At 38.6% G+C, this 11495-nt stretch overlaps 1 protein-coding gene across 2 annotated transcripts; it reads right to left on the bottom strand.

Moving 5' to 3' along the window:
* Nucleotides 1-427: 427 nt before the first annotated feature.
* On the bottom strand, nt 428-5925 carry LOC139730812 (uncharacterized). Of its 2 annotated transcripts, XR_011710944.1 has the most exons (3): nt 5800-5925; nt 1317-3401; nt 428-672 (listed from the first exon to the last, which is right to left on the bottom strand). XR_011710944.1 is itself a non-coding variant. In XM_071641681.1 (2 exons), the coding sequence occupies exon 2, from the start codon at nt 3314-3316 to the stop codon at nt 2279-2281; it is 1038 nt and encodes a 345-aa protein (XP_071497782.1). In that variant the 5' UTR covers nt 3317-3401; nt 5800-5925; the 3' UTR covers nt 1078-2278. The 2 variants fall into 2 exon arrangements, 1 of the variants encoding a protein (XP_071497782.1); XM_071641681.1 differs by lacking the exon at nt 428-672 and having other exon boundaries at nt 1078-3401.
* Nucleotides 5926-11495: the final 5570 nt, after the last annotated feature.

Here is an 11495-nt window from a genome sequence, read left to right on the forward strand (position 1 = left end):
AGAAGCTAAAGCAAAAACAGGAGTACAATGTACACGTATCAAAGAGCACTGTCCATTCATCCTTTTAGTACTGTGCCATGCATATATTGTGGTACGCACACTTGTCAGTGAAGATATCTGCTCTCTCTCTCTCTTGGCTGCTAGCTAAGTATCTGTTCATCCTTCATTATTTATGAACTGAATAGGAATTCATTCATCTGTAAAATCAAATAGACCTCCAAGCATGTGCCCTTTTGTTTAGAAATCAACCTGCATAAAAATGAAGCATTCTAACATTTTCTCAGAATAGATTGGATGGTAATTGGCAAGGGCAAAGGATGCTAAACTCTGTTTCATCACAAAGTAGACGATCAATTTAGAAACAATCTGTAGCGACATCACACAAATTCTGTTTTGCATGCTTTGACCACTACTCCCATGGCTTTTGCCAGAGTCCACTCACTAAATTTTTTGTAACAATACTCACTTCCCCTTACTAACGCAAATTTAGTTCCAAAAGTGGACTTCAGTGTGGAAAACAAAAATTGTTCTCTATTTATCTGGGACGACAGCAGCCAAGGCCGAGAGCAGATACCTCACCTTTGCCTGGATACAGAGACACGAACAACTTTCTGGCGACACCCATTGCTTGATAACCCGACTGATGGCAGGTTGATGGTTGATCTGTTCTCTCTGGATGATGACGCAGCAGCAGTAACAGCGCATGACACGGCAGAGTAACGCCAATGAGATGAAGATTGGGGTGTCGGGATCAAAGTCGGTCCAGGCACAATGCAGAGGAAGAAATACAAAAGAAGAGAGGACTCTGGTAAGTTACAAAGGCCAACGACAGAGGAGTCATCGCATATCAAGAGACAAAGACTTCTTTTTATCTTTCCAAAACAATTTACAAGCTTTGGCCTTCTTACATATATTTTATCTTTTTTGTGATTGGGTGGTGGATGATTAATTTTATCATTTCAAAGGAAAAAAAAAATGAACAAGGGGAGTGTATGGAGGGACAACAAAACAACAAATTTGTGTTCAATTTTTTTTTTTTTTTTGGGGGGGGGGTTATATTTTTGACACGTCCCTGCATCTGCAATTGATGAAAACAAAACAGGCTTTACAGTGAAATATTAATCCAGCATGAAGGAAATTCACCATGGCCTATTCATTCTAGGATATAAAGGCATGACTACTGCAAGTTTAAAGATATATGCCATGCGCACATGAATATGACAAACGCTGATAATGAAATAGGAGGTGTGTATGATTCTCACAGTCGTCAAATTGAGTGAGTTGTACCACCTTTTTCATGTTCACTGGTTGCTTACCAACATATCAACTCTAGATGAACAGGAAACAGCCGTTCTGCACTGCCATAGTGAAAAATCTGGAAAACACAAAGCAATGTAAAAGTGTCAGTCTCTGTTTTAACCAGGAGCATTGCAGTGGCTGAAATCTGTAATCATATTCCCAAGTACAAGAGGGAAATTATGTTTATGCTGATCAAAATGCACAATTTGTCATACAAGTCAAATATCACAACACATATACATTACAAACCACACATATTTTCCCAGCCACTGCAATGCAGTATATGCATACCAACACAAAATACTTTTCTTCCAGTGCTTCAACATACTAAAATAGCATGTATTCCAACTGCATTTGCCTTTACTGGTTGCTTCTGACACAAATATCAAGGCAAACATCCCCTCTATTCATATCAAAACCTATGCCACTTTGAGAGAATGTAAAGTACCAAAAATGACATCAGTATCACAGTAATCTTGCTAATAAACAAATCAAGGTTCTCAAGTTTTGGGGTTGGTTTGTTTATCTTTGTTTTGTTTGTTTGGTTTTTTTTTTTTCAAAGGGATGCAAGTTATGAGTAAGCAATTGGATTACATGATTACTTACACACTGAGAGTTCATCTGTGAAGTTGCCACAGCAGTAGACCTCCAATTACATGTTGGTACAACAAGACCTTACAGCATATTGGGTTGCCTCATAACAAACACTGTGGTTTAATACAAGTATGTTCATTGTCAATGGTCTTCACACAGTTTTGAAGTTGTCTTGTATAAGACTGCACTCTCAACATTCATACTAGGACAGGGCTGAACTGAGTAGATCAATACAAAATGTATGTCATGAGATTCACATGATTTTGAGATAGATCACATATCATGTCAGTGTGTTTTCACATGAAGTAGTGCACAAATAATGAGTGATTATGTACACAGATTCTGTATCTGTCCTACACTGTACATCAGCAGCAGGCTTTGACGCTCATGAATCAAATGAACATTTTGCATTGCGTGAACATGTTGAACAAAACTCCAGCGAGGCTTGTGGGCCATTGACATGAAGACAAACACCCCCACTCATTCCCTGAGTTTCGGCTGCCTGCAGCCGGGCATGCTTTGTTTTGGGAGTAGATGAACTGAGGCTAAGATTTGGGATGGGATTCATTGATTGCAGCAAGTTGGACAAGGCACTCTGGTTAACTAGCACCGACTTGTAGTACCTCAATTGCTCCTCCAACTCCGCTATTGTCTCTACATGTTCCTGATTGTCCTTACGAAGTGCTTGATTTTCCTTTTCAAGAGATGAATTTTGTATTTTCAGATCTTCCCACTCCTTTTTCTTTTTCAGTCTATTTTCTCTAGCAGCCAGAGCATTTTTCAGATTCCTAGACAAGGTAGGATCTGTGACATTCTCTTCAAATTTCTCCTCTTCAACCTGCACAGCTTTCCTCTTTACACCACACTTGTTAACTTTGTTTGACACAGCCTTCTGTCCATTACATGGATGAGAACCCATTTCTGGAGCCAGTGTGGTTGCCGTTGCTGCTTGGTGGGCTCCCCTGGAGAGCGGCGGAAGTGGCACTTCTGGTCTGGGTTTATCTGGCATGGCTGATAGGAACTGTTCCCCATGGCTTGTGTCCCCCAGATGCTCATCTCTGTCAGGAGACTCTGCAGCTGCTTCGTCTTCCTCTACCTGCCTTAGAAGGCTGCCATAAATGTCCTCTGGGCTGGTCAGTGGCGGACTTCGCTGCATCTGCATGTCTTCGATTCCTTCAGAAAGGGGCGATGTCGGAATGTCGTCAGATGCCAGAGAGCTCGGGCTGGCCTGGAGGTGACTGGAATACACTGCGTCCTTCTCTCCACTGTCACTGACACTGTACAGATCAAGATCTTCGTCAAAGACTGACAAGGAGGGAGTCATAGCTTTGAACACTCCATTCCCATCACTTGTCATCAGGGACGACAGATCTAGATCAACCTGTGACCAGCTGGAGAATGCTGAATCGGCAAAATATGCCATTTCCAAGTTTTTCAGTTCTCAGTGCAGCTCCGGATAGGTTGACCACTTTTCAAGCAGGCAGCACAAACTGACGATGAGGGGAAATCTATATGTTGAATGTCCAAGGATGAAACAATATCCAATGCGTTATGACAATGCAAGTTTTTTTTCATTTGTTTGTTTGTTTTTTTAAATCGGAATTATCAATACATCAGACCTAGTGAAGAACTTTAATCAAAAGTATTCAGGACCTGGCACCGGCTGGAAGGACAGTCAAGATGTGTTCTAGAAACGCAAAGATAAGCAAAGTGATGAGAAGTCTTGTGTAATAGCTCAACTGGATTTCATTCAGACTGAAATTAGATTCTACTGATTTTCATAGAAAGAACTATAGTAGTAGAGACAACTAGAGTAGAATCTGGACGCAGCCCATCATGGATGGCATTAACACGGTTACAGGGCAGCGCGTGGTCATGGTCTGGAAATCTAGAGAGTAAGAAACAAAAGTAAATGACTAGCCAGATAGATCATGGCGATAACAGAGGAAATATGCAGACCCAGCCCAGTTTCCAATGGCAATTACAATACAAAGAAAGTCAGCACACAGAGGTAAACAATGATCATTTGATGAGCTGAAATTTTTGACAATTTTTGACGAAGTGACCCCTAACTATAGTAACCATTGATAACTAGCCACGCAATACAGCGATGATGACCACATTCAGATACAGGCCCTCACTAGAAATTCTACCTAGCTAGAGCCCATCTAGTTCATATTGGAGTCGGCAGGCTTGCTCAGACGTCATGGATCAACATGATCAGTCATTAGAGAGTTTCTAGTGCACGCACGGTAACCTATTGACAGGGTATGGTAGCCCTACTACATATCGACCACCTTCTTTTAAACCGACTGTGTATAATTCACGCACTGAACACTTAGTACGCACTTCTCTGCGCGCAAAACACATAAAAAATGGATTGGCTTTGAATGTAGATGAGGATGGTGTGGGAAAACACGATAATTCACTGTTCATTAATGGTTTTAATCAAGGACAAAATTTCAAATGAATATTTTCACTGAATCGTAATGACAGCACAATGTATGTCTATGGAAGTTTCTAAAAGGCTTCTTGAAAAAGCTTCGTACAACACGGTGTTCAATACAACTCGGTTTGCGTGCATTGTCAATGCAAAAACAGCGGTCGATCCTAATAACGCGATTTACTGCGGGGAGCTGAAACGAGGCCACGCAAGTTCGTCGGCGATATTTTTGCACTGAAACTTCGAATTGAAAAGGGAACAACGGCATTTGATAGAGCTGGATTTTCTCAATCACGTAGGTCAAGTTTTTTATGTGAATATCAGTGTTAAATATGCTTATCAAGCAAATAAACATTGGGCGGTCGATGAGTAGTAGGTCCAACCCTACCTTCCTTGACATCAGCACCTTGCATATCATAGCTGTTAGCGTATAGAACGATAAAGCGCCATATTGAAGCTATGAAAATAATAATGAAGACGCAAAAAAAAAAACTCATTAAAACAAACTAACTTAACTAAACTAAACACGGTTCAGTTACACATCCACTTAAGTAAATAGCAAACATGACGCATGACTGTGAAATTCACGTGTACCAGGGAGGTGCTAGAGAAGGAGAGATAACTAAAGTCATGCGTGGCACCGCCCAGAAGTTATGCATTTAACTACAGTACAGGTATTACCCACGTGCTTTGACAAAAGAGAGCATCAATAATCGGGACTAGCGCTCTCACATCTAGAAATACTTGCCCCTACTGCAATTCACTCTCTCTCGATCTCTTTCAATGTCATGGCAACAATGAAAACAGCGAATCAAAATGCAGTGTACAACTGACAATTTTAACAGGAAATAGTTTATAAGCACACTGGAACACGCTTTAGTTTAACGGAGTACTTATTTGAAAGATCAAAAATACAAAATATCCCAGATTAAAAGATAGAAAACTAACAATAACATGCGGAAATATGCGCATTATAGAAAAATATTTTTTATGAGGGCCTAATTTTCATTTCATTTTGATTTGCGCATTACGAAGAAACTAGAAATACATGTTTATAATATTGAATTCCTCCCTAAACTATTCTAAATCAGTTCGAGTAACGTTAGTATTAATCAAGTCTAACTGTTGTTAACGTTAGACTATTTCATTAAAAATTTTACGGTGAAGGGCAAGCTTGTAATTCAACGAAAGGTGAATAGCCGAACTATTCTATCCGATCTCTGTAGCTAGTGCTCCCCTTCATCAGTCGGGAACAGTGTAAAACAGTGTTGCTGACTGACTGTTTGTCGTGACCATGACGTGACTCGTGAGCTTCGTCTAATTTACAATTACAATAACATACTTTGAAGTAGCACTAGGTCATTAACATTACGGTGGAAATCGTGCCTGCTCCCGGAGAAAGAAGGAATGATGAAGAGTGAGATGACAGCTCAGAATTGAAATAAATTTATTACAAATCTTACCGATAATAACAAGAGGCCCTGTTTGGCCCTGTTTTTCCGAGGAAACCACCCCGGTAGGTTGATAAACAAGGCGGTGGTCCGCAGAAAGTATGTGCCACAGACGCAAATCCTCCCCTCGACTTGGCCAGGTACAGAGTAAAAGAACAATATTGCACCACACATCCCAAAACATAGCAGACTACTGTGTCTGTCTCCGCGAGTCACGAGACACAGTTCTTCGTCAGGTCGTGCTTCCATTGGCCAAATATTATCAGGGGGGCATTTCATCAACGAGTTCGTCGGAGTTTTCACCGACGAATTTGCTATCAGCCAATCAGACCAAGAATTTCATTAGCTTTTAACAGTTGTCAGTGTAAATCCTTGCGTCTGATTGGCTGATAGCAAATTCGTCGGTGAAAACCCCCGACGAACTCGTTGATGAAACGCCCCCCAGGTGACAATAAGTGAACGCCATTCATTGGCTGCTATTATTAGAACTATGACATCACTAAAGGCAACCAGCGCGGACCGGCTGCATTTCACCAACGTGAATGCAACGTTGCAACCGAGTGTTTTTGTTTTGTTCACAGTGCTGTTTCATTCTGCCGCTCCCCTCTTTTTTTTTTTCTCTCTCCTTCTCTCTCTCACCCTCTCTCTCTCTCTCTCTCTCTCTCTCTCCCTCTCTCTCTCTCTCTCTCTCTCTCTCTCTCTCTCTCTCTCTCTCTCTCTCTCTCTCATTCCCTAGCTTTTTCTTCACAGAATACACATACAATGTACATGTATTTCCAGCATACAAATGCCGGTAGGCCTACATGCATTTTTTACCTCGGCACTTGTCAACTTTCCAATACATGTACGTGTAGTACTCGTTCCCTAAAAATAAACATTACCGCGTATAGTGCTAATGATTTTGATACAAAATAACTTTGAATAAGCCATGAAGAATATACTGGAGTTTTATGTTTCTATATAGGTTATAACTTATATGTACATTGTATATATTTTATGACCTGCTGTTTGTATCCTATTTATATAATCTCGATTTGTATAGTAAAATACATAATTATATATGTAGGCCTACAGCTGTGGAATGATTTAAAGATAATAGTAAAACAAGTACATAAAATCTAAAGATCATTTTACAGTGGCGGATCCAGAGGGGAGCGCAACCGGCGCATGCCCCCCCCCCCTTTATTTTTCGTAAAAAACAAAAGAAATAAAAAGAAAAACAATGAAATGAAACCCGGAAGTGGCACCAGAAATATTAGTCACGCCCCCCTTTACAGAATTCCTGGATCCGCCCCTGTTTTATGTACATAAACCGTATCAGGGCAATTACCCCCCTGTCCCCCCCCCCCCCCCCCCAGGGTCTGGGGTAATTGCCCAGGGGTATTGCCCTAGACCCATATAAGCATGCATGTGCCTGCAAGTAGGGTTCCTACCGGACCCCATATGGAGTCACAAATGCACTATCCACATGACCCTAGATGGCTTTAGCAGGGGCATACATGTATTTAGATCATACCAAAAATGGATTTTTGTCACAGTATCAAGCACAGCTTGTATGCTAATTAATTACTTTCTGAAGTTAATGCTTATAAAATATATTGGAAAATAACAAACCATAATTTTCTTGGAAACCAATGAGGAATTCAGTTAAACCATGGAGCTATGTGTGTTGTATCTCTGGTTGGATAGATGTCATATTTGATTGTATTTAATCGATAATATTTACATGTAAGTACATTGTAGTAGTAAATATCGAGAATCTATTTTGTGCAATAGGAACCTTATCGAATAAGTGTATATTCATGTATATACAGTGTACGTACATATACAGAAACATATATACATGCATATAGAGAAAAAAGTATAAAGATACACATATGGAAATATGCCTTATCAGGAGGGCACCTCCCTCATACATACACATATATATATATATACATATATATATATACATATTATATGTATATATATATATATATATATATATATATATATATATATATATTATATAAAACTGAACAGGCCAACCCTGCAGTATGAAACTAGAGAAGCACTCTGAGAGCGCAAACCTCTGCCAAGCATGATCTTGTTCTTCCGTAGAGATATCAGTGATTTCCACCCATACGTACTGCATTGTGTGCTGAAAGTTGCCAGATTTCCCAATATAGAAGCCTTTGTTATGTCATAAACACTCAGCTGCACGGCGCGCCTCACCCCAGCAGAAACTGGAACACACACTTTAGTGCGCGCAGGCAAACCTCAAATACGCGCAGCCTGGACTCCCAAGTTCATTGACCCTCCCTGCCAAAATGTCAAAAATCCTTCATAAATTCCCCAAAAATTCTCGGATCACTGCCAAAAGTTAATCGTTTGGTACTTGTGTCATTCTCAACCTTTCCTGCAAGTTTCATCCCAATCCGTTCACTACTTTTTGAGTTATTTTGCACACAGACAAACTAACTAACTAACTAACTAATGAACTAACTAACAAACCAACGGTAACGAAAACATAACCTCCCCCCCTTGGCGGAGGTAATAAATAAAATGCAATGAATAAAATATACAGTGTATATTATGCCTGTGTAATGTTAACAAAATATGGTGCCATTTACCGATTACCACAATACATCATGGGCAAAGCACATGTATGCTTGTATCTGAATAAACCTAACAAAAATCATCTTCATTTCATTCAAGTGCCCCTTCAAATTAATTCGGGAAGAAAAGTCAACAAAATCTTATCTACCACAAATATGGCCTGCGGAAGCCTACACACCCCACCGATAGGGCCAGTCTATTTTGCTAATGAAAGATTAACTGCACTGCCCTGTGCCCCCATACCTCTCACAGCACATTGTCATTAGGGGTGATATTCGTAACAGTATTTCACCATTATCATTAAAAAAAATAGTTAATGAATGATCAGACTTACCCTTACCCTCATACACATTTTTTTTTTTTTTCATTGGAAGGCACAATGTCTGAAACCATACAAACATTTTATGCTACTGATTTGCACTCACAATCTTGTGAGACATTTGATTGAATACCAGGGTACCATCATGTTGCTGAAAGAAGATTGTTAACTAGTACCGTATTCACAACGAGGTGATACATGACTTGTCCGCTACAATGATGTCCCATTTTTGTGCAACTGTATTACATGTACATTACTAAAAAAAATGATTGCATAATTATTTTCGGATTTCTGTCTTCAGTGCCTGTATCAATCTACAATTACGCAGGGTAAGGCAGCCAGTAAACTCTGCGCAAAATCAGCTGAATGGGGAGATCCATGTGATACTGCTGATATTTGTATCAGACGAAGAACAGTGTACTAGATGGTTATGATATTGTATGGTAAATAACCTTGTACATATAATTCATGTACACATTAATAAAAGAGAACACCAATATGAAATCATGTAATTCTTATAGCTTCTGAAGCAAAGAACATTTATTGAAATTCCAGCACATTGTGAAAATAATCATGATCTCCATATAAAATGTTGAAACACCCTTTACAAACATCACAGTTAACTACCTGTATAATCACATCCTTCTTTGCTCTATCAGCTCACATCAGTGAAAAATATTCCCTAGATCATTCACTTACACACCCTACTGTTACTGTTCGACAATCATTAGCACATGACACTGTTTAACCAATTCATCCCAGCGAAAACCTTTGGATGAATCAAATACCCTTTCTTTTATGGGTAGTATGTTTTTGCTCCTTCAGTAAACAAACACATAACAAATAACTACTATATGCAATACAACACTAGTTTCCTCTTTCTGTACTTTCTTATTGGTGGATCAACATTTACAAACTATGGATTGCGTCTTACAACACTTGCCAAATCAACCATGTTCATTTGGATGTGTACACCAACTCTCGAACAAATACAGATGGTGATTCATTTAGAATTTACGTTCTACTCATTGAGTTACTACCAGTACTCCCTGAAATTCACTACTAAAGTTTGTTCCTGTACAGATTTCAGACATAAGTCCCAACCCAAGTCTTTATCAAGCAGGTAAATATGTCATACAAATACCTGAGGATGGCAAGTGTGTAAAATAAAACAAAATAAAACAAACACAAGACAAAACATAAGAAAACATTGATCCCTATCACTTTTTATTGTTTTCAGGAAATCATCTCGGCTATACATACAAAGTCACATGTTTTTACCCAGTGTATTTACTGATATGTTCTATACACAAACAGCCCACAGTGGTACAATAGACACATCTTGACCTCGGGGTTTCTGTTTACTTTGGTCGAATGTCTATAAAAAGATGGTTCTCGTAGGATTCACATCCTCTCTAATGTTCACATTTACACTATAAATGTATCTGAATGTGAAACCTTTCTGGAATGAATTCCAGTCTTTTTCAACTTATTTCCACATTTACCAGTCACTATCAATTTGCTCAAAGTCTGTGATAGATTCAACATATTCGTATCAGGGCCCACTTCAATTCTGGTGCTGAAAACTTATTCCACAACAACCATTACATTATTTTACATATTGTTAAGTGTTCATTCTTACACATTTAAATACAGAATATGTGGGCTCATGATTAGCAAAGAGCTTTTATTATCACATAAATTGATATGAATATGAGAATGTAGCAACTGAGGATGATTATAGTGAGTTTACAAACATATTTTATCAAAGAACTTTATAAACATTGGAAAAACATCTTATAATTCCGCTTGGCTGAAAATGTATTCCATTGGTTAATGGCTTCTTTCAAGAGACTTCAAATCCCTAAGAATAACATTTAATTACTTGTGTGTGTGTGTATTGTTCTTTTCCTGGCTGTACTGGAGCCCCAAGACTGTGTTCTGCTTCCTTTAAAAGAAGAAGAAGAAGAAGAAGAAGAAGAAGAAGAAGAAGAAGAAGAAGAAGAAGAAGAAGAAGAAGAAGAAAGAAGAAGAAGAAGAAGACAGAAGAAGAAGAAGAAGAAGAAGAAGAAGAAGAAGAAGAAGAAAGAAGAAGAAGAAGAAGAGGGAAAAAACCCTCTTGTTCGCATAAACAAAACAAATTACGCATAATCACCAGAATTGACCTTTGACAGCAAGAGATACTCAGCAGTTGCAAAATGTGTGATTTTAAAAAAGGTGAATATTACAATAAATCATGACTCAGATTATGAATCATTTATTAATTTTACAGAGATTTTGCAAGGAAAGTCATTATTTCAAGCTGTAATGGGTGTATTTTTTCATAGATCTCAACCCCTTGAAATGTTTCGCTGATGAGAAGAGATGACTTTTGATACTCAATGAATGGTTGTGAGCATTATGAACAGCTACACTGAGACTATTTCAGAATTAAGAAAAAAAACCCACAAACATCCGGATATTAAAAAAACATGCTCTGTTGACAATGCTCAGAGCAATCAATTAACAAATAATCACTCAAAAACTAGAAGCACACCCATGCATGAATGCGATCTACTGCATGTCAAGTTTATAATTTCAGCCCTGGTGGCCATGCTAAGGGAAAAATATGTACTTTTGTGATTGTATGTGTGTGTGTTGCACTGTAAAACAAATATTATACATGTTATGTCTAAACAACTTATGTAGGAACACACACAAAAAAAATATTCTTTGTGATACCTTGCTCATTCTACCAAAAAAGAAATGGCTTAAAACAAGTGTTGCATAAATTGTGGCTTACTCAGCATTT

Source organism: Diadema antillarum, unplaced genomic scaffold (assembly GCF_040938485.1).
Source record: "Diadema antillarum isolate AM-2024a unplaced genomic scaffold, OU_Dant_1.0 seq00000338_RagTag, whole genome shotgun sequence".
In the NCBI taxonomy this organism is placed as follows: Eukaryota; Metazoa; Echinodermata; class Echinoidea; order Diadematoida; family Diadematidae; genus Diadema; species Diadema antillarum.